This window comes from Barbus barbus, assembly GCF_936440315.1.
Source record: "Barbus barbus genome assembly, chromosome: 31".
Classification (NCBI taxonomy): Eukaryota; Metazoa; Chordata; class Actinopteri; order Cypriniformes; family Cyprinidae; genus Barbus; species Barbus barbus.
Genome location: NC_136759.1, coordinates 26,409,553 through 26,431,647, shown reverse-complemented (window position 1 = coordinate 26,431,647; position 22,095 = coordinate 26,409,553). Strand labels below are relative to the sequence as shown.

Below are 22,095 nucleotides of genomic sequence, written 5' to 3'. Positions count from 1 at the left end.
TTCAATGACATTTCAGCTAGTTTATCAATGCAGTAGCAGACTATGTAGGAACTTTATATCGAAGTGAAATCTCTTTTTCCCCCCTGCACATTTACAGTGTAAACGAGGTGTTTGAGACATAACAGATTATTTCTTTATATATTTTACCTCTACACTGTTAAAAAAAAAAAAAAAAAATTCTAGTCATTTCTGAATGAAACTTGTATCTACACCACTTCTTTCTTCAGTGAGCAGTGTTAGATATGCATTACATATTTAGTGAAACTGAGAATGATTATGCAATGGTATCTGTTAGAGTTATCATTACTCTTAGAAACACATCTGTGGGCTAACTACAGATAAAATAATAAATGCATAAGCAATATAACAGTCTACAGTAGTCTGAGGTGTAATCTCATGTGGCTTTTTATTTCTAGCATTTGAACATTATTTTATGCCTTCATAAAATACTTTTTTTAATAAATTAAAACAGTACATGTCCATATAAAATAAGATTGAAACCAATTCAATTGTTGTTATTTCAGTTAAAAAGCTAACATAGCACATGCCAAAAGTAAATGAACTAGTATGTAATTGTATTGTGGCAGCAGCTCAATCTTTTCCCATACAACCACGTGTTCATGTAGCCTCCCACAATCTTACCACAGCAATACTCTTTAGCCCAATGCTAACCACAAAACACTCAACGGAGCAGAAACTCTTAAATGTCAAACATAACCGCATTAAACTCACTAAAACACTTCAAATAACACAAGCTCTGTGGGTCGACACGGACCAGCTAAACATCTGTGAGTCAAACAAAAAGTCACAAAACTAGTTTTGTTTCAATTTTTATTTAAAACATATTTCGCCAGACACGATGCCTATTGTGCAGTATTGAGATATTTTTTTAAAAAATGACACGTTTTCCCATTCGGTCCTCGACGATGGAATGAAACATTCTTTCATATCAGCTGCAGCCAGTGCTGACAATGAGACCCGTGCCACTCACGTCAACTAACAGAACACAACGAGGTATGAACACACTCTACATTACTGGACTGGCGTTCTTTTAAATCAACAACTACTTTTTTTCCAAACATGTACACAGAAATGTCAATATACAGTGTGAGTGTATATATATATATGTATATGTATATATGTATGTACATACAAATACATACATATACACACACACACATATTTATATACATATATATGTTGGTGTATATGATATTCTCTAAAAAGTCAAGGGCATGGGACATGGCTGCTGTGCGCTTAAAGAGAGGAAGGTAGGTTTCTGCTGGATTACTTGGAGTCCACACGAAGGGTTCGGGATCTGCTAGACAGACGGTGGAAGGTTATACGAGGGTTACAGGGCATCTCCAGTGCATTTCAGTCCAGCGTGTTGGGAGAGAGAACGTGTGAGAGCTGCCTACAGAGTGGAGAACACCAAACACTTATTGAGCTTCACAATACTGCAGTTTTCCCTATTCTGAAAGACAGGAAAGAGAGCCAAAAAGTGTTAAGAAAACTACTGGAGCTAACACAGTACCTAAATTTGTTTGTGACGTTTAATCACAGAAACTCTGACCTCATGACAGACTTTCCGGTTATGAAAGTTGACTTTTATTATGTTTTCTGATAGAAGGTGCACACTGCTACAGTATTGAAATGACACCCTGTTCTCCCTCCCAACAGTACTTCAGATGAAACAGGATGGAGGATTGTGAAGGGGTAAAATTTAAAAAATAAAGGCCCTATGTAGAAACACACCGTTGGGTGAAAGTACTGATCAGGTTTTTAGTCTCCGGTCCTCACAAGGCCCGAATTCTACATCAACACTCTCACTTTGGGATGCGTCATATACACTTGCCCATTCTTTGGTATAATTCAGCTCATTTATCCCAGAGCTAAACATCCAATTCAAACTATGCAGCTCTACATGAATGGATACATTAATGACAAGAGCGTGGGGAGGGTCAATCCAAGAACGACATCCATGAATTTGCGAATAGCATTCCTAGTTCCTTTTTTTAAGTCAAGGCATCGCCAATGTGATTCTTCCCCATGTATCTACAGGTTAGAGTACTGTAAAGTGTGCGCGTGTACACGAGGAAGAAAGTGTGTGGGAAACAGAGAGGAGCAGAATGTGAGAGTGGATTTGGAGGGATCCGTGTGGACTTCAGAGTTCAGACCACAGCAGCGTCACCTCTACATCATACCCATCTGCATCAGAGAGTTAGCGTATGCCATCGGCTTGACATTTGGATGAGGCTGAGGAGAGGGAGGAGAAAAAGACTGCATTTGTCACAAGAATACATGCCTAATCAGTGATTAAATTACCTTTTTTATTAAATTATTACATAAATGATATTAAAAGGGTTTTTGAAGGTTTTATGAAGGTACATTTAAATTAAAAGTACTTTTTAAAGACCTTTATAAGACCGATTCAAGACATTTCTTGTGATCACACTGCAAAAAGTGATGGCATAATAAGTCTTGTTTTCTGTGAAATTCATCAAAATGGAGTGAGTTTATGAATAAAGAGAGCAAATACAGGCATTTTGTTAATTTTTTTAATAATTTTGCATCTCAAGTCAATGTATCTTGATTTAAGGATGTTTAAAAAACAAGACAAAAATACAGAGCCAGATTTTATGAATTTTAAAATGTACGACTTTTAAAGACCTGCAGAAACCCTAAATAATATATAAATAACTGTACAGCAATTGTAATAAATGCTATATATGACATTTTCAGACAAACAATTTTTCTACAATATATGTTGTTGCATTCCTGCCAAAAATCATGTGATGAAAATGAAAAGATATTGTTTTTGTTTTTTTATATCCGATGTGGATATCTCAAAGGAGGTCGATATGAAGACGATAAATGCAACATCACACTATTTAATTTAAAACAGTGCAGTCATTTTTTTGATAACGTATAACAATTGTTGAAATTATATTTATATTTTTTATAATAATAATAATAATTACCAAGTTAGAAATAATTTTAAAAATGAATAAATATGAAAAAAAAAAAATAATAATTTGACAAAAATAGAACTTGCAAAATAGATTCATTTCGATGGCAACTTCTTGATTCTGTAATCCTATTATATTATTTTTCCACAAACACAGCAAAGTCCCATTAGTCTCTACAAGCGCACACTTTAGAGGATCTCACAGCTAGATTTGACAAAGTTTGTGAAATGTAACATTTATTAGATATTCACAGACTTGCTTTAATGATGTGTATTTGCTGAACGCTGAGGGTAGTTGAGAAAGTATTATAGCATTTGGCTTTCTAGAATATACTGTATTCTACTACATATACTGATTATGGTTTTTGTTGTTAAACAGACAGGAAACTAAGGAAGATGAAGAATAGGAGACGCTGGCGTTCACAGCACAGTCAAGATAAAAGTCATGCTTCAGACACATCAGCCAAACAGAAGACATTGCAAACAATGCAATTATTAAATAATGCCAAATATCGGCTGATATATCAGTGATGAACAGGTTCACCCCTAAAAATGAGTGAATGTAAATGTAAATAAAATGCATAAGAATGAAACTCCACTGACCACAGCAGTAAACTGGTGGAACTCTGGCTTGAGGTCTGATCCCCTGAGATGAATGTAAGCTCCTTTATTTCCCATCTGGTCACTAAAAACAAAACAGAAGCACAAAGAAAAGAAAGAGTCGTGAATATGCACATACACTATATTGCCAAAAATATTGGCACCCCCCTTCTAATGAACATGTTTGACTACTTTAGTCATTTCTATGAGTACAAATCTTAATGTTTAAGCATATAATGCTATTCTAGGGAATTGTGTGCTTCTAATTGTATAGCAACAGTTTGGACAGAACCCTTTTCTATTTCAAGTCATTGGTGTTTGGTGATGAGTTTTTGGCTCAAGGTCTGCATATAAAGTCACACCAGAGGTGTTCAGCTGGGATCAGGACTTGTCTTTCTGCAGACCAGTCAAGTTCTTCCACATTGACCCAATCAATCATGTCTTTTTGAACCGTGTCTTATACACAGAGACACTGTCATGTTAGAATAGAAAAGGGCTCTGTCCAAACTGTTGCTATAACATTAGAAGCACACAATTCCCTAGAATATCATTATATGCTTAAACATTAATATTTGTACTAATAGAAATTACTAAAGTAGTCAAACATGTTCATTAGAAGGGGGTGCCAATACTTTTGGTAATATAGTGTATATTCAGACATTTAATTCTGACTTGACCACAACATGTTTATTTTCAATAAGACTGCATTAAATCATACATTTTCTATCATTTATAACTAATAATTCAATGTCTTTGTTTTTTTTTTTTTTATTGCAATATTGACTAAATGTGGCACATTACATCAGTTGCTTTTTGTACCATATTCTTTGAATCTGAAATTTTAGCCACATTTTAGTTTTTAGTGAGCCATATAGAGCAAAATTACGCTGATCGCCATTAGACAATCTTTTTCATAATGAAGCAGTAATCAGGCTTAGGCTTAATGCAGTGGTAATCAGGCTTAATTTTCTTTATGCAGAACATCATGTTCTTATTTGGGGGTACAATATGACCAGGACACGTTCTTCAAATGACATTCACCCTGATGTTTTTATAGCTCTTGGTTAATTGGAAGCTCATTCATTAATAGAACTCACACGATGCACTAATAAGGACAGCGAGCGGTTTCCGTACCAGTAGTTTGGCGCTGAGAACACGGTGATGCACTTCCCTGAGTGAGTGACCTCGTAACCCTCGGCTTTCACCTCATGACTGCGCACTATGTACTGCAGCTTGTTTTGCTCCAGGAAGCGCTCCGTAACATCAGGCCCAAACTGACAGCTCACACCCCGCTTGCTGATGGACCGTCCACTCTGGAGGAGCACACACATCGGTCAAAACACAGCTGAGACCAAAACCTTCGCTTAGCTGAAGGAGGAGAACAGAACTGACCTGCGGCTGAGGATCTGACCACAGGAGATCACACATCGGACCTGCGCAACAAAGATACAAATTACAACTTGAGTTTTGTCCAATGAAAATGTAAGTGGTGCAACACTTCATAACACAATGCTAGAGTGGTGTGTGGTGGGCAGGGCCTTCTTAATTAGGATTCTATTACTAAACATTACCAGTGTTCCTTCACTGTATACATCAGGGTTGGAAATGATTTTATCGATTACTTTGAATGTAATGGTTGAGGAAATCAAGGAATCAGGGTTTTGAATAAAAACATTAGAAAACGTTACAATTAGACACAATGAAAGTACACCAATGGTAACAGTTAAGACAAAAAAAAAGATTCAACGTCATAACTGCGCACCTGATGTGTGACGTGCTCTATAAGAGTCATCACGCAGAACATATCGCTAGTATTTTGTGGCTATTTACACAGACTGGGCTTTATTGTGTTGGAAAACATGGGATGCAAACAGTGGAACAGGAAAAACTGAAGGTAATGAGACGCAAGACGCATGCTTTCAGACCGCAGTTAAGCGTGAGATGCAGCAAAAGACGCAAAACGTGAGCGCATTGAACACGTCCGTCAAATTCTGTTTACACAGAAAAAGAAAAGAAAACTACTACAGTATTTCATGCTTGTATGATGATGACAGGAGGAAAGCTGCTGTTTGTTTTTTATGCTTACTGTTAATATTAGTCTACTTGTGTTATACTTTGAGTTATTTTGAAATAAAATTGCCTTTTTGAGTTGACCTCTAAATGACTGAACGTCTAAATTTTGGATAAAAATATTTAGCTTTTTATTTAGATTTATTCAAAATATTTAATACAAGTTTGTACACTATTTGCCTTCATATTTAACAAGTGAATTTCTCTTGAACTTACATCGTTTTGATCACTTCTAGTGCTGTCAAACGATGAATCGCAATTAATCGCATCCAAAATAAAAGTTTTTGTTGACATAATATATGAGTGTACTGTGTATATTTATTGTTTATATATATTGCATGTATATATTTAAGAAAAATGTGACGTATATATAATATATTTATATATGGCATCATTTATATGAATATAAATATACACAGTACACACACACACACACATATATATATATATATATATATATATATATATATATATATTTATTTATTATGTAAACAACAGCTTTTATTTTGGATGCGATTAAGCGTGATTAATCGTTTGACAGCACTAATCACTTCATATGTCCTATACTTGGAATAAAACTTTAACCAGATGTTTTTGTTTCCATCCACATATTTTTAAGCACATTTTTGGAAAACTACGACGAAAATACTTTTACTGAATAAATTCCTCCATGCGCATCAAAAAAGACATGTTCCTGTGTGAAGGGACAGCATAAAACTGGACCGATCTCATCTGAAATGCTTGAGAAAAGTCTCGACAAAGTGCTTTATTATATAATCAACTCCCAGAACTGCGTTCTCAAACAGCATGCTCTGAAAATAAGATAACATGACCACATTTCGTCTGCGTGCCCCGAAGCTTCGATGATTCAGAGTCAACTCTTTCTTTCGAGAGACAATAACTTTATACACGGAGCACTTTCAGATTTAAAGCGTTCATTCACTTAGAGCTGTGTTACACACTGCATGAAAGATCATTTTGAAAATGCCATGATAGGGGCATTTTAATTTTTCTTCATGATATTTAGCACAAGTTATTCAGGAAGTGACAATTTTGTTCTCTTCAACGGATAGAAACGGTGCTTTATTCGCAAATATGTTATGCGATGCTTTGCTCACAAGTTAAATTCGCATCTTTGGATGGAAACATAGCTAATGTTGGTGGCATCATGTTGTAGCTATATTTTTAAGTTGACTTGTTAAAATAATAATAAATTAAATTAAAAAATAAAATGTGTTATCTTGAACCACTTACACGTTCTGGGGAAAAAGAAAAACTAAAAATTTTAAACATTATTTTTTAGCCATATCACACAGCCCTATGCAGGACCACATATGCGCAGACATTAACTAAATTTTCTTGCGATATCAGACATGTCTTACCAGAGTCTGGAGGCTGTCTGTTCCTGTCTATCTTTCTAATGTCATCTAAAGTCACACCGTCCTCACTAAACAGTCCTCCATGCATCACCTGAAACACAATTCAGCTCACACTCAAATCCAAAGACAAAAATCCAAAGTGGTTTAAATGCTGATTCTGATGGCCGGCCTCGTGTCATACCAGCACTTTGTTATTGATGCACTGGGTGAGAGGAAGCCACTGGAAGACTTCACTGAAGAGCTGGAACATCTGGGCAGTGTACTTCGCTTTCACCTCACCCTCGAACCCGTACATCTGATTCATGTTATCCGTCTCGTGGTTACCTTCACAAAAAACACATTTCGGATCATAACATGTATCCATCACACACAAACAAGTTTGGGCATTTGTACAAGGAAACGTTGGTGTGTCCTCACCTCTAAGCAGGTGGAAGTGTTCAGGATACAGCAGCTTGAAGCCAAACAGTGTGAGAATGACTTCTAAAGAGAAAGAGCCGCGGTCCACAAAGTCACCATTGAACAGCTGAGAGCCTGAAGTCAAGACTAATTCACTGGATCTCAGTGGGGGGGGGGTATACTGTATATGACATTTATAAAAATACTGCAAACAGTTAGACTGAGACGATTTATATTAACCGATTTATACTCAATAACATACTCAAGAGAGCAGGAATGACAATATCACGGACTCGAAAGGAAAAGGATACATAAGGATTAGTTATAGATGGTAAACCGTTCAACTCAAAGATATTTAGAAGATCATAGTACTGGCCATGTGTGTCTCCACAAATAGTTATTTTATCCGTCTAAACAACAAGAGAAATCAACAGTGAGAACAGGAATATCAATTTATCATCACAGGAAATTACTATGAGGATAAGAACAACAAAAATAGAATTCCAGCTTTTTTAGTGACGGAAGTCTCTGGAAACGGAACACTCGTTCTATTCTCTTACCTCTTTTAATGTAATTTCAACAAGACTTGGAAGTTTGGATAAAACTTCTTTAACTTGAACCAGCATCTGAAAAACAGAAATATTGATTATGATCATGAGTCAATGGCAAAATTGTTTTCTGGGATAGTTTTATTTATTAAAAAATAAATTAAAAATGCAAAGACAATAACTTGAACACACATCTTATATGATAAAAATTTTTTTTTTTTATTATTTTTCGATTTCAATTAGTTTTGTGTTGCATGATCAAACTCATAATCATGATTTATTTTTATTATTATTTTTTTTTTATCAAGAATTGCTGTCATCTAAGAAATGTCAATTTACGTTACATTATGAAAACAGTAAAACAAGAAGTTCTCTCAAAAGCTGAAACGGTGAAATTCCTGATATTAATTCCAATCATTTCAAATTATATTAATCATTTTTTTTCCCCCTCTCTTTTCAAAGACTGTATTAGGAAACAGAAATACTAAGTAATAACCACAATCATAAACAATACACTCAAGAGGCTATCACTAAACATTAGGCAGGGCTCCAAACTGCGACTAAAATGGTCGCATTTGCGACCAAAAATATTAATTTGCGAGTGAAGTTTTTGCTGAGGTCGCCACTGGCGACTATATATAATTTGCATGAAAGGACTTTTTTCCCGATTGTTTTGCGCTCACATCTTTTGTTATGTTCACGTATTAAACTTACATAAGACGATGCGCATCAAAGTTTTACTGAAAAGAGTTTCAAACAGTCCTCGTCTCTGCCGCACACAGTCTGCTGAACGCAGTGAGAGAGACCTGAAAGGGCCTGTTTACACCTGGTCACTTCATGCATTTTCTCTGATCGGATATCTATATGATTTGTTAAAACGTTTCCCCATTTACACTTGGCCACATAAATGTGTCTTCGCAAAACGGATATAAATCCGTTCATCAATTCCCGCTTCATATGCAAATATAACGGAGTTCACGTCAATGAAAGCAATGGATAATTTTATTAATTATCAGCTAATTTCAATATCAAGAGAGCGCGCGGCATCAGCACTGGAAAGATAGGCTAGTCTCGCTACTTTTAATGAAGAAGATTGTGTGTTGAGCGTCTGCGACTTACTTTCAGGTTCATTCAGTTTGCGCGTCGCTCGCTGAAGAAATACTCCGCTACTCATCCGCGGTGATGCTTGTTGCATTGCGCTGTCATATCTGACTATAACATGCCATATAGCCTATAAAACGCTCTCACACGTCTATTATTTTAATATTATGGGAGGAGTAAAATTACCATATGTGGTTTCAACAACCAGATGCATTTACACTTGTCCGGTCGATCTTCTTATCGAGATCTTAGTCTATATGCTGTGTTCTGTTAATGCATGGACTTCCTGTTATTTGAAGCGCACTTGCCATCCAGTAATCGCAAAAAGCTTTGTGCTGTCTTACTTTTTAATAAACAAAGTATCAGCTTTAAAATGCTAGAAATTCAAATGATGCGGTTTGGGTGCTCTTTAATGCGGACCACAAGCGCACACTTTGGGTAATATAAACACCAGTACCCCGCGTCCACACGGTCCGTGTATGCGTCCGGATCGCGCGAGCGGAGAGTAGCGCACTTAATGCTCAGGCGCGATCTCTTTAGCACCTCAGTTAAAGCAGCAAGTGAACCCATTATATATTTCGATTTACTACTATAGTATGAAATGAACATGATCAAAAGGTAGGCAATAAGAAAGCCTATAGTACAACTTACTGAAATGTTTTATGTAAAAGCTCATTGTTTCAAACTGAGGAAATGTATAAAGCTTGTAAACATTGCATTGTAATACATTTACCTCAGAATAACCACTCAGTGTCCATAAACTCATCAGTCAGCTAGAAAAATAACTATAAAGAGGAGCGTTTTGCTATATTCATGCGCTGTTGCATATTAATATTTTTACTTATTCTGTTGTACATGATTCAACTCCTCCTATAAAATTGCATTTTACTAATGAAGAAAAACAGACTGAATGTGTGAAAGACGTGACAACATTTATAGGATGCACTGCACTCAGTTGCCAAGTGATGCTTATGGTCCATGATATTGGTACAGATTCTGTGTAACGAACAATTCTTTGTGACTGTATATTTCAAGTTGTAAAAGACATTTAATTCACACTTTAAGTGAACCTTAGTCCCCCGGTCGACCTGATCATCTACAAGATGGATTAAAATGCTGATAAAGCCTAGAAAAGATAAGACATAAACACATGACAAAATGATTGAAATGTTAAAATAGGGGGGAAAAATAAAATGATAATAATAAAATAAACCACTTTTATTCTGTGGCACCTAAAAAAATAATTTGGCGCCTAAGTTTTTCTTTTATAGGAGCCAATGGCTCCTTACTCGATTTTTTTGTCTGGAGCCCTGTTAGGGGTGTAACGGTACACAAATATGACGGTTCGGTACCTCGGTTTTAACGTCACGCTTCGAACTACACTTTTTGTTTAGTTGCTCTTTTTTTAAATACATTCAGCTATAGTTTAAAATTTCTTAGTGATAAAAATCTACCTCACAGGGGAGCCCTTTTACAAAGTTACAATTAGGCCTAACAACTTAACCCAAACTTAAATTGAATTACTATTTATTTTTAAATAGATGATCAACACTCAAAAAAAAAAAAAATAGTATGCAAACATGTAAATTGCACAATGCAGTTTTTAAATTATACAATATATAATTTCTAGGCTATTTGTTCAAATATATTCAATTACACATTGGCTGTCATAGCATGTTTCATAACAGATTCATTTAAACATACATTAAATAATTAAGACTAACAGGTTTAGTAAAATATAATGAGTATATGGTGTAATATTTGGCAAAATTTATTAACATAGTATTACATTCTGAAAACCTTTTGTTCAAGTTATTGTGGTGTTTATTTTAATTAAATAACTATGCTTGTTTGTTTGCTTATTGGTTGGTAGTAAGGTCTATTTTTTTTAGAAATGAGAAAGACTACAGGAACTGTATAATCAAATGAAAAAAAAAACAAAAAAAAACCTTCACAGAGATGCGCTACGTAAACATGTTGCATCGCATTTTGGGAGCCTGCTTTTTTTTTTAACCGGGTTCAAAGTGAAACGATGATGTCTCGACCCGTCAGACACCGCTATGTCAGGTAACAGCAACAACAACGGACTACATGCTTTTGTTCGAAGCTACTGAGCCTATTAGCTTTACTAACTTTACTAGCTATTCTTGTTGTGTTTGAATACAGCGCGCAAGGTTTATTTGCGTACTTCAAGTCGTCTTCTCTGTTTTTAGTGCATTTCTGTGGCAGAATTACAGCACCACATACTGGCCTGGCAATTATTCTACATCGTTTTGAGTCGGTTTCATGTGTACGCAGATATTTCTTGACAACGCCGGAAAAAACGATCGGATAGGGAAAGCTCTGGCTTTGTGTGGATGAGCCCTAAGTCAAGAGCTGTGACATTGTTTTTGTCTTTTGTTGTCTGTTTAACATTAAGGTCAGAGATGGAAACTGGCTGCTGTCACTTTAAGAGCTAATGCATGGGTCTAATATATTTAGGCACATTCTATTTTCACCCAAATGTTTACACTCATTTAAGACAAAGCTGACTGTGTTTATGAGTATACTCATCCAGACAGGCAACCTGACATTTATTTGTGAGCATTTGACTGTTTAAACACACGCACTTTGAGTGTGTGTCTTACAGAGAGTCTGTGAGTATCAAACTGATTTCTCTTTCAAACCTTTTAGTGCTTGTTTTTAAATCACAAGGCTTAAAAGTGCAATATCACATGTGTGTAATCACATGTATTTGAAGAGCATTCACCTGGTAAGCACACTTTCTGTGCAGTTTCTTCTGGTCTTTGAACCAGTCCATCAAGTCTTTCATGAACTTCAGTGTAACCTTCCCATCTTCAAGTTTAGGTCCAGCATAGTCATCCTCGATTGCTGGTGGAAGAGAATAAAAAAAATAAAATAAAAATCATAGGATCTCTAAATCATTAAAAATCATCAATGATTTATATTCTAAAATCTTTTTCAACCGCAAAGATTTGTCCAGTTATTTTCTTCATTTTCGCAACAGGTTAACGAAAAGATCTGATGTCATCATATAATTTCTCAGTACCACACACTTTTGCTGCCCTGTCGAAACAAAACATTGTACACAGATTCATAATAGCTGACCCTATTATTAGCATTTTTCTTAGGTCACAAAATTGCTACAATAAAACATTTTTCATGAAAATAACATCAGCATTTTTCGCAAAAAACGCACTCCACTTTTTTTGAGAATAGGCTCATTTCCAACTCCCCAAGAGTTAAACAGTTGAGTTTTACCATTTTAATAAGCTAAGCTAAAAGTGCTACCGCTAGACCCGGAGATCGGCTGAATGGATTCAAAAACGGTAAAACTCAACTATTTAACTCTTGGGGAGTTGGAAAATGAGCCTATTTTGTGAAGTGGAGTGTTCCTTTAAGGAGGTTGTTACAGTGTAATTACAAATAAGTATTGAAATGATTGCTTATAATAACATAAGTTTGGTTATGTTTGGAGTCGATTGCTTGTAATTAAGCACAATTTGCTTATAATAATAATTAAAAGTTCCTCAAAGCACTTACTCATGTTCTCGATGTCTAAGGAGTCTACGACTGATCGCTTGAGCTCGTCGCCGGCGATGGCCCGCTCAAAGGCCTTCTGTTTGACAATCTTATTGCACTCCTGGTACTTCATCTTGGCATCTTTGTCATTGGGACGAACTCTTACTACCTGTTAGCAATGAAAAGACAGTGCACATACATGTATTATGTAAACAATTTTTTTTTTATTTTGGATGCGATTAATTGCAATTAATCTGTTTGACAGCACTAACTCTCACACAGCCCTATATACTTTGATTATTTTCATATTTGAAATGACAAGTCAACACTGATTTAGAAAAGAGATGTTTTCTTTCCCAACACTGACCTAGCACATGTATGTACAGGTCCTTTTCAAAAAATTAGCATATTGTGATAAAGTTCATTATTTTCTGTAATGTACTGATAAACATTAGACTTCCATATATTTTAGATTCATTACAACACAACTGAAGTAGTTCAAGCCTTTTATTGTTTTAATATTGATGATTTTGGCATACAGCTCATGAAAACCCAAAATTCCTATCTCAAAAAATTAGCATATTTCATCCGACCAATAAAAGAAAAGTGTTTTTAATACAAAAAAAAGGTCAACCTTCAAATAATTATGTTCAGTTATGCACTCAATACTTGGTCGGGAATCCTTTTGCAGAAATGACTGCTTCAATGCGGCGTGGCATGGAGGCAATCAGCCTGTGGCACTGCTGAGGTGTTATGGAGGCCCAGGATGCTTCGATAGCGGCCTTAAGCTCATCCAGAGTGTTGGGTCTTGCGTCTCTCAACTTTCTCTTCACAATATCCCACAGATTCTCTATGGGGTTCAGGTCAGGAGAGTTGGCAGGCCAATTGAGCACAGTAATACCATGGTCAGTAAACCATTTACCAGTGGTTTTGGCACTGTGAGCAGGTGCCAGGTCGTGCTGAAAAATTAAATCTTCATCCTGATAGCTAGCTGCATTGACCCTGCCCTTGATAAAACACAGTGGACCAACACCAGCATCACTGACTGTGGGTACTTGACACTGGACTTCAGGCATTTTGGCATTTCCCTCTCCCCAGTCTTCCTCCAGACTCTGGCACCTTGATTTCCGAATGACATGCAAAATTTGCTTTCATCCGAAAAAAGTACTTTGGACCACTGAGCAACAGTCCAGTGCTGCTTCTCTGTAGCCCAGGTCAGGCGCTTCTGCCGCTGTTTCTGGTTCAAAAGTGGCTTGACCTGGGGAATGCGGCACCTGTAGCCCATTTCCTGCACACGCCTGTACACGGTGGCTCTGGATGTTTCTACTCCAGACTCAGTCCACTGCTTCTGCAGGTCCCCCAAGGTCTGGAATCGGTCCTTCTCCACAATCTTCCTCAGGGTCCGGTCACCTCTTCTCGTTGTGCTGCGTTTTCTGCCACACTTTTTCCTTCCCACAGACTTCCCACTGAGGTGCCTTGATACAGCACTCTGGGAACAGCCTATTCGTTCAGAAATGTCTTTCTGTGTCTTACCCTCTTGCTTGAGGGTGTCAATGATGGCCTTCTGGACAGCAGTCAGGTCGGCAGTCTTACCCATGATTGCGGTTTTGAGTAATGAACCAGGCTGGGAGTTTTTAAAAGCCTCAGGAATCTTTTGCAGGTGTTTAGAGTTAATTAGTTGATTCAGATGATTAGGTTAATAGCTCGTTTAGAGAACCTTTTCATGATATGCTAATTTTTTGAGATAGGAATTTTGGGTTTTCATGAGCTGTATGCCAAAATCATCAATATTAAAACAATAAAAGGCTTGAACTACTTCAGTTGTGTTGTAATGAATCTAAAATATATGAAAGTCTAATGTTTATCAGTACATTACAGAAAATAATGAACTTTAGCACAATATGCTAATTTTTTGAAAAGGACCTGTATATGTACAGTGAACAGCATAAATGAGTACACCCCTCTGAATAAATATAAAAGATATATTTTATTAATGATCACAAATATAATTCATGGAAAGATGGTCAAATTGAAATGTATTACACATATACTTAATAAAAACAACTAAATATATGCCAATATTTTCTGTAAGATAAGTAAATTAGCCAATTTTGTTTAAATTAAAATTGCAGAAATGAATACACCCTAGATTTAATTCAGCAAATGGGAGAATTAATATCTATAACAAAAAATATCTAGAATAAAAACAGCCCATTAATGCAGGGAATGAGGGGAGGGTAGCATCTTCTGTTTCAGGTTTTAGTATTCATCACACAGTAGTGTGTGAATTCAAGACAGCGTTGATAAAGCACAACTCCCTCACACCTTCAGCACTCATTCATCCGTTTAGAAGAGCTTTACTGCCACTGAACGTCACTGTGGGCACCAAGCACTTCTCACTGTACTCCTCCTCTAGCAACACCACAACATTTTGAATGCTTTTTGAATGGATCCGAAATGATTGACTTGGTCTCTTGAGACCAGAGTATGGATTCCCAGAAGTCTCGGTTTTGTAAAAATGGGCCATGGAAGAGGTTAAACGAGTTTATTTTGCTTTGACTACAGTAGGTAATTCTAGTGGTGACAACAACCATGCATGTCACTTCTGCAGGCTGATCATACTCTGTGAGATAAAGTGACACTCTTTTCATAGCGTTTGCTGGCTCTGAGACACTTGCATGTTATTTCTCCTGCTCTTTTTCTAGCAAAAATTCACTCATCACTAAATGAAAGCTTAAAGCGAAGACCTGATTATTTCAGGAGCCTTGTCACAAGTCCATTGTTTTTGAATGTCGGTGCTACTTCTGCTATATTTTCACAGTTAAAACAATAATTTGGTATTCCTCTTGTAACATTGTCCTCTTTTATGCTAAGAAATAAGTCACCTGGCAGTGGTCAAGTGGTTGCACTGCTGCCAGCATTAAGTCTGCGTATGATTCAGTGCGCTATATAACACTTTTAATTGTCAGGAAATTACTTGTCTTTAAAAGTTTTGGTTCAATATACTTACCCGTTGATCGAAAATAGCCTTAAACCTATACACATTTTTTTTTAGTAATTTTCAGGAGGGTGTACTCATTTTTGCAACAAAACATTTTATCACTTTGATAAGAAAATCTTATTTTGCTGAATAATTTTGACATTCTTGTCTGGTAATTGATCAAGCAGACTCGTTGGAGCATTATATCTCCAAAGAACCCTAAAATGTCATCTAAGTAAAGACTAATTGCTGAATTTGTTAAGTTTTAGAGGGGGTGTACTCATTTATGCTGTGCACTATGTATATATCTACGAAAATTCTGGGCAGAAACTGAAAATCCTTGATGTTGTAGGACATAAATTGCAAATTAGAGTAATAGGCATTATTTAAGAAGAGAATTGCTTTTCTATTGTAATTTGTTGTTGAAATATAAACATTTAAACAGCGACTGTAAAAACTGGTCATGATGACAGATTTAATCAAAGATACATTAAATAACGAAGACAACAGATTAAGCAGAAATATAATAAATATGTAATATAGTGCATATATTTAGCAAAACGCTTCTCTCCAGGTATTTTTCTAGCTGGCTACAGTGTTTTTGGACATTGAATGTCTTTCCTGAGGTAAATGTGACGTTATGTGACACTGCTAACAGGTAGTTTCATCGATGCCTTTCTGAGGTTGAATTACTGATTAAGTGATTGCATGATGTAAGTCGTACTGTTTCTTTCAACATAACGTTATTCATGTTTATTTCATGCTGGAACTAGAAGAGGAAGAGATGATCCGTTTATGTGCTGCGTGAACTGAGTCTGCTAAAGTGATCTGTCACGATCTGGTCGTATTTTGTGATGAAGCTTTTTTGTTTCATATTAAAAGTAACAAAGGACAAAGCTCATTGCCTTCAGGTTAACTGATCAACAGAAAACCAGAAATTGCTGTTTCAGCCGAATACTTTTAGATGCAGAAACATCAGTGCATCAAAAGTGAAAGTGAAAGTGCCATACTCAGAATTTGTGCTCTGCATTTATCCCATCCACACACACACACACACACACACACACACCCGGGGAGCAGTTGGGGGTTCGGTGCCTTGCTCAAGGGCACCTCAGTCGTGGTATTGAGGGTGGAGAGAGCGCTGGACATTCACTCCCCCCACCTACAATCCCTGCCGGCCCGAGACTCGAACCCGCAACCTTTGGATTACGAGTCCGACTCTCTAACCATTAGGCCACGACTGCCCCAATATGTATCTAAAAAGACTGTATTAAAGTGCTGAGAATACAACGAGTCTCACCGTTTCGTAATCTTTAAGTGCTGCTTTAAACTTGCCCAGGGCCATGTTGGAGGTGGCTCGCCGATAGTAGCCCTTGATGTAGTTCTTGTCCAGCTCCAGGGCTTGTGTGGCGTCCGCCAGCGCATATCCATAGCACTCGGTGCGCAGGTACGCCAGACTCCTGTTACTGTAGTAGATGGCATTGCTCGGGTTCAGCTCCGCTGCTTCCGTGTAATACTTGATGGCGTTCTCATAGTCTTTATCTGAAATAAGAGCAGGAGACTATTAATGAATATGAATCATAATACATCACAAAGCATTGTGTCTATGCCACTTCTGAGGAGAGAGTCAACACTGTCAATAAGTGCCTAGAAATACTACTTATAATTGTACTTTTATTTCAGTTATAGTTATTTTAGTACATCGAGTTAAAATAAGAAATGCTGCCTTGGCAACTAGCTGAAAAAAGAAAAAAGTATTATATATATATATATATATATTGGGGGGGGGGGGGGGGGGGGGGTGTAGTTTCAGTTTCACTTTCAGTGAAGTATAATAGCCTTGACCTAAAATACTCCAGTAGTGCTCTTAATTCCTTTCTTTCGTTCTTGAAATGAATTGTTCCTTCGGTGGAAACATGATCGTACAGTGAATATCATTCAGACAAACACCTAGAGCATGAACTAACAGTTATTATATTAGTATCCTAGCGTTGGCAGGACTGAGCAATGAAGCTCGTGTTGACCGCACACTACAAGCAGAATGAAAAACAGGAAAGAACTGTTTAACACACGTCATCTGAGTATTATATCTGTGACATGACTTCACATTTCTGTATTGTAGAAAGCTCTCAGGCGAAAACTGATTTCAGAGTTTAGAGGAACTTATTAAAATAATATAAATAATATTTTATATTAATATAACTAATAACAAGGAAGACAAGGTTAAGTTAAAAAAATATACAATTATTATTATTACAAATAAAACAGTAATTTCAAAACTAGCAGGATCTAGTTAGTTCTAGATACACCTAAATGTGAAAATATAAATAATAATAATAATAAAATACTGCATTCTCTAATTTCAGTGTTATAGTGTCAAAAAGCAATCCTGAGATGTGCGTGGGGGTACAAACATTAAAATAATTAAAATAAATATCAAAATAAAGAACTAAATAAATGAGAAAATTATATAAGGGTTTATACTACTTTAAACTGTTGTGAAAAAAAATTATAATAATAATTAAAAAGTTTGTTTATTTTAATTGCAATTTTGTTTTTCTAAGCAGAAAATAAACATGATACATTTTCCTTGGTTTACAGTCGTTCAGTGTAATAATCATGTAGGCATATTTACAACACAAACCCATTTATGACATATTAAAACACTAATTACTTTTCAAATGTGCCACTATCCAAGGTTTTGCCCGTTTATCAGTAAGATTTTTAACATTTAAAACACAATAAAATGTAATATGCTCCTTTATTGTTTTAATATGTCCAGCATGTCGTTTGTAAATATCATAAATATTATTACACTGAATGACAACGCAACATTATTTCAATCAAATGTAACCAAAAACTTATTTGAAACCTTAAAAGTAGTCACTTTCTTACATTTACGGACATGAAATCACTTTATAAATGTATTTTGTTAGACAAGGTGCTAGAAATTATTACACAGGTTATTTTAAAAACACTTAGGAATAATCTGCGTGAAAACGAACAGCATTTACTGCACTGAGTAATAAATTTATTTGATTAATTGATGTTAGATGCCAGAAATATCCTACAGTTCAACTAGTTTTCTGCAGAAAATGAACATGATTGTTCTGACTTGAAATGAAAGGAAGTTATAGTGCATCCATGAACGAGTTGAGATCTGATCAGATGAAGACGGCCAGCTCTCCTCATCATCGATAATAAACCTGAGATTAATGTTAGATAAGAGATGAGTCTGGTCTGATCAGATGAAGACGGCCAGCTCTCCTCATCATCGATAATACACCTGGAGATTAATGTTAGATAAGAGATGAGTCTGGTCTGATCCGCATGTGCTGCTCTCCTCTCACACACGTGTCCCTCTAATAACGCTCAGCAGCCACACACTCACCCCGCGCGTCATCAACACAGTCTCTTATCTACACTAGATATCTGACAAGCTTTTACCTTTAAAGTAGTTATTCGCCTTCTCCTTCAGTTTCTCTGCACTGGCACTCCGCTCTTCTTCCGCCATCTTCTCACTGCCGTATTCCGTCATGCTGCCGTGTGTAAGCGGATGGCTGTCGCAAACGCCTGCAAGAGTGTCATCAAGCGCTGTTCGCCGAACCTCTAGAACAGTCCAGAGCATCACAACAGCTATTCTCATTATAATTATTACACATAATATGAACGTGTGCAAGTTATTTAAAAATGTCGTGAATTACTTAATTTCCACTGTCAACATTAACTTTAAAATTAATTAAATGTATAATAAATTAGAAAAGAGGATGTCGTGGTTAAATGAGCATGTCGTCAGATCTGAGCAAATCATCAAAAGGTGAGTTTAGTTATCTGTGTATGTGCAGTAATGTCTTGGTTCAGCCTGTAGGGGGCGCAACAGCGCTATTTTACAGGCTTGAGTGGGTCATAACTAATGATTTGTTTTATTTTCTTTTTTAACTTTTGTTACATTAAACACTAAATGTTTGTAAATTATGCTAGCAGTAGTTTAGATGTTGCATTAATTAATCTTAAATACTGAGTAGCCTATATGAGCTTTTAAAATGGTATAATTTTTATAATAAAAACTTAAAATAAATGTTAAATATTGGATGTTTATCTTCTTTAAACAGACAACATAACATGCATAGGCTACATTATAGAGATGAGTTGTTTCCCTTATGTTGCCAGCGTGTGGATAAAACAACAAACAAAAAGTGTTATTATATAAGAGTTTTTCCAGGTTTTATGGCGCATCTCTATATTGTTTGGTACTTGGTGTTATTGCTGTTTTTAATTGTTTTATGACATTTGATCAAGTATTTATATAATTTTTTAAAAAGTTTATAAAAAAGCTATTAAAAGTTTTATTTTGGGATGTTTTGCACGGTATTATATGATCAATGACAAGACAGTCCAGTGATTTAAACAGATTTTGCATTCCTTTTACAGTTTTTTTTTGTCTTTCATGTTTAACCTTGCATCAAGGATAATAAAAAAAGCACTCTCACTTCCCAGAATTTAAGCACACAACCTCTTTTATAACATAAGGAATTAATTTATCAACAAAACAAACAAATAACTCTTAATAGGGAGCAACATAGCAGACGTTGGGAGGGAACAAGGCCAGAATAAATAACAAAGCAGTTCTAACTGAAATTACAGGCTGACCTGGAGCTTGAACAATGAACTAATTACACATGCTTCCCTGCCTTACTAACAGGTTAAAGACAACGTACCGACTTCCTGCATTCACCAGTGGTTAAGATAATAGTGTGATTTATTTGTGTAGCGCTTCTCACGATACACATCATTGTAAAGCAGCGTTACGGAAAGTCATAGCCTCTGTCTATGGAGACGTACACACTGCAGCTAAATCAGTTGTCAGTGCAGTTGCTTGATCCTGTTCTGTGCACACACAGTTTAGTAATGTGCATGAGTGACAATTGCAGTCTACAACTGAATTAAGAAAAATGCAAGGTCGTGAGAAACCGCGTTCCACAGAAATTCGATGCAGTGTTTACAGAACCGAACTGAACAACTAGTTATTGACATATTGGAATCACATGTGTATCAGAGTTGTGTCTCTCTTCTGTACACACAGTTCTAGAGATCACAGGGAAAGCGCTAAGTCTTGACTCATTGGAGTTGCCAGATCTGGCTGGAAAAAAGCAAATCAAAGCCCACAACAAACTTAAAACACTTTATATATATATATATATATATATATATATATATATATATATATATATTGTCACCTGCACCTGCCTACTTTATTATCTCTAAACTGAATCACTTTATGAGACATTCATTGAATATTTGGCATGGTCGGTTGATAAATAAAATGTTCAAATGTTTCCCAGCTTTGCTGACTGTGTGCAAGAGTCGGGGATAAATATCTCCTTTGATTAACATAGTTCTTTACCATGATGATGGACTGAAACAATAATGTGGCTGTTATTTTATAAAAGATTAATTAATTTGCTTGGATTTGCTCCTTCAGTTCCCTAAACTATTAGTCAATATGGAGGGCCAGTTGTTAAATCAAAGAGCCACACCAGATTGCAGGATTTCTGAGTTTTAGAGTGTAGATATAGCTCTTTTGTATTTATTCTGAGTAGCAGATATAACCAATTGTCTCAGAATTCATATGTAGTTAAAGTTGCAATTAAACAGAAACATCATCAGTGCAACTAGAGAGACAGATCCCAGTGAAGACGGCCATCAGCACAAGACCACAGGAACCAGATGAGTTCCCCGTCTAAATACTGTAAAGCTGATATAAAGCCAGCCAGCTTCATATCAAGCCGATGTAAAGCTGCTTTGACATAATTTGCATTGTTAAAAGCGCTACACAAATAATAGTGACTTGACTGTCATTTTCACTAACTAAGCATTACACAATAAATATTTTCCTGCCACTATTTGTTTCCATAGCTCCTGAATAGTTCACACCTGTTCTCTGTTCCTTTCACTACTCCTTGCATATTTTAGGCTACATCCACACGAAGCCAGAGCTTTCTCTATCCGATCTTTTTTTCCCCTCGTCTCAAGAAATATCTGTGTACACACGAATCCATGAAACCGACACAAAACGATGTAGTATACATGCAGGACCAGTATGTGGCGCTGTAATTCTGCCACAGAGATGCACGAAAAACGGAGAAGAAGACTTGGACTATGCTCATAAACCTTGCACGTGGTATACTAACGAACATGGAACAATACATTTATTAATCTCTGTTAATGTTAGTTAATAAAAAGTCAATCGTTCAGTGTTTGTTCATGTTGTTGTTGCTGTTACGTGACGTAGCGGTGTCTGACTAAGGGCATAAAATATACGGATTGGCTGTACACACAAAAACGCAAGGGTGTCGCTTTCAGATTTATCCATCTGGGACGACCCGGTTTCAAAAAATAGCGGTTTCACTTTCCCAAAACGCCAGATGCGTCTGGATGAAACGCCAGTGCCAATTTTTTGCATATACAGCTAAACGTGTCTCTTTGGGCCTAAAAAACACAAAATGACCCGTGAGCCCTTACTGTTTTCCT

At 36.3% G+C, this 22,095-nt stretch overlaps 1 protein-coding gene across 2 annotated transcripts; it reads right to left on the bottom strand.

Annotated features, from left to right (window-relative positions):
- Positions 1-837: 837 nt before the first annotated feature.
- Positions 838-19,112, bottom strand: LOC306851514 (serine/threonine-protein phosphatase 5). Of its 2 annotated transcripts, XM_079387799.1 has the most exons (14): positions 19,012-19,112; positions 16,865-17,106; positions 12,606-12,753; positions 11,812-11,933; positions 7,974-8,039; positions 7,725-7,823; positions 7,435-7,540; positions 7,199-7,341; positions 7,021-7,108; positions 4,961-5,001; positions 4,703-4,881; positions 3,572-3,653; positions 2,205-2,256; positions 838-1,414 (listed from the first exon to the last, which is right to left on the bottom strand). In XM_079387799.1, exons 1-14 carry the CDS (start codon positions 19,100-19,102, stop codon positions 1,341-1,343), a joined length of 1,533 nt encoding a protein of 510 aa, XP_079243925.1. In that variant the 5' UTR covers positions 19,103-19,112; the 3' UTR covers positions 838-1,340. The 2 variants fall into 2 exon arrangements, with proteins under 2 accessions (XP_079243925.1, XP_079243926.1); XM_079387800.1 differs by lacking the exon at positions 838-1,414 and having other exon boundaries at positions 1,590-2,256.
- Between the last annotated feature and the right edge of the window lie 2,983 nt (positions 19,113-22,095).

What these genes read in the sequence shown, in the direction of transcription:
- LOC306851514 (XM_079387799.1), bottom strand. Translation starts at nt 19,102, where the DNA reads ATGACGGAATACGGCAGTGAGAAGATGGCGGAAGAAGAGCGGAGTGCC. An exon ending in CACTTAAAGATTACGAAACG is followed by an intron (nt 12,754 to 16,864) that starts GTGAGACTCGTT and finishes CATTGCTAACAG; the next exon opens with GTAGTAAGAGTTCGTCCCAA. An exon ending in CTTAGACATCGAGAACATGA is followed by an intron (nt 11,934 to 12,605) that starts GTAAGTGCTTTG and finishes CTCTTCCACCAG; the next exon opens with CAATCGAGGATGACTATGCT.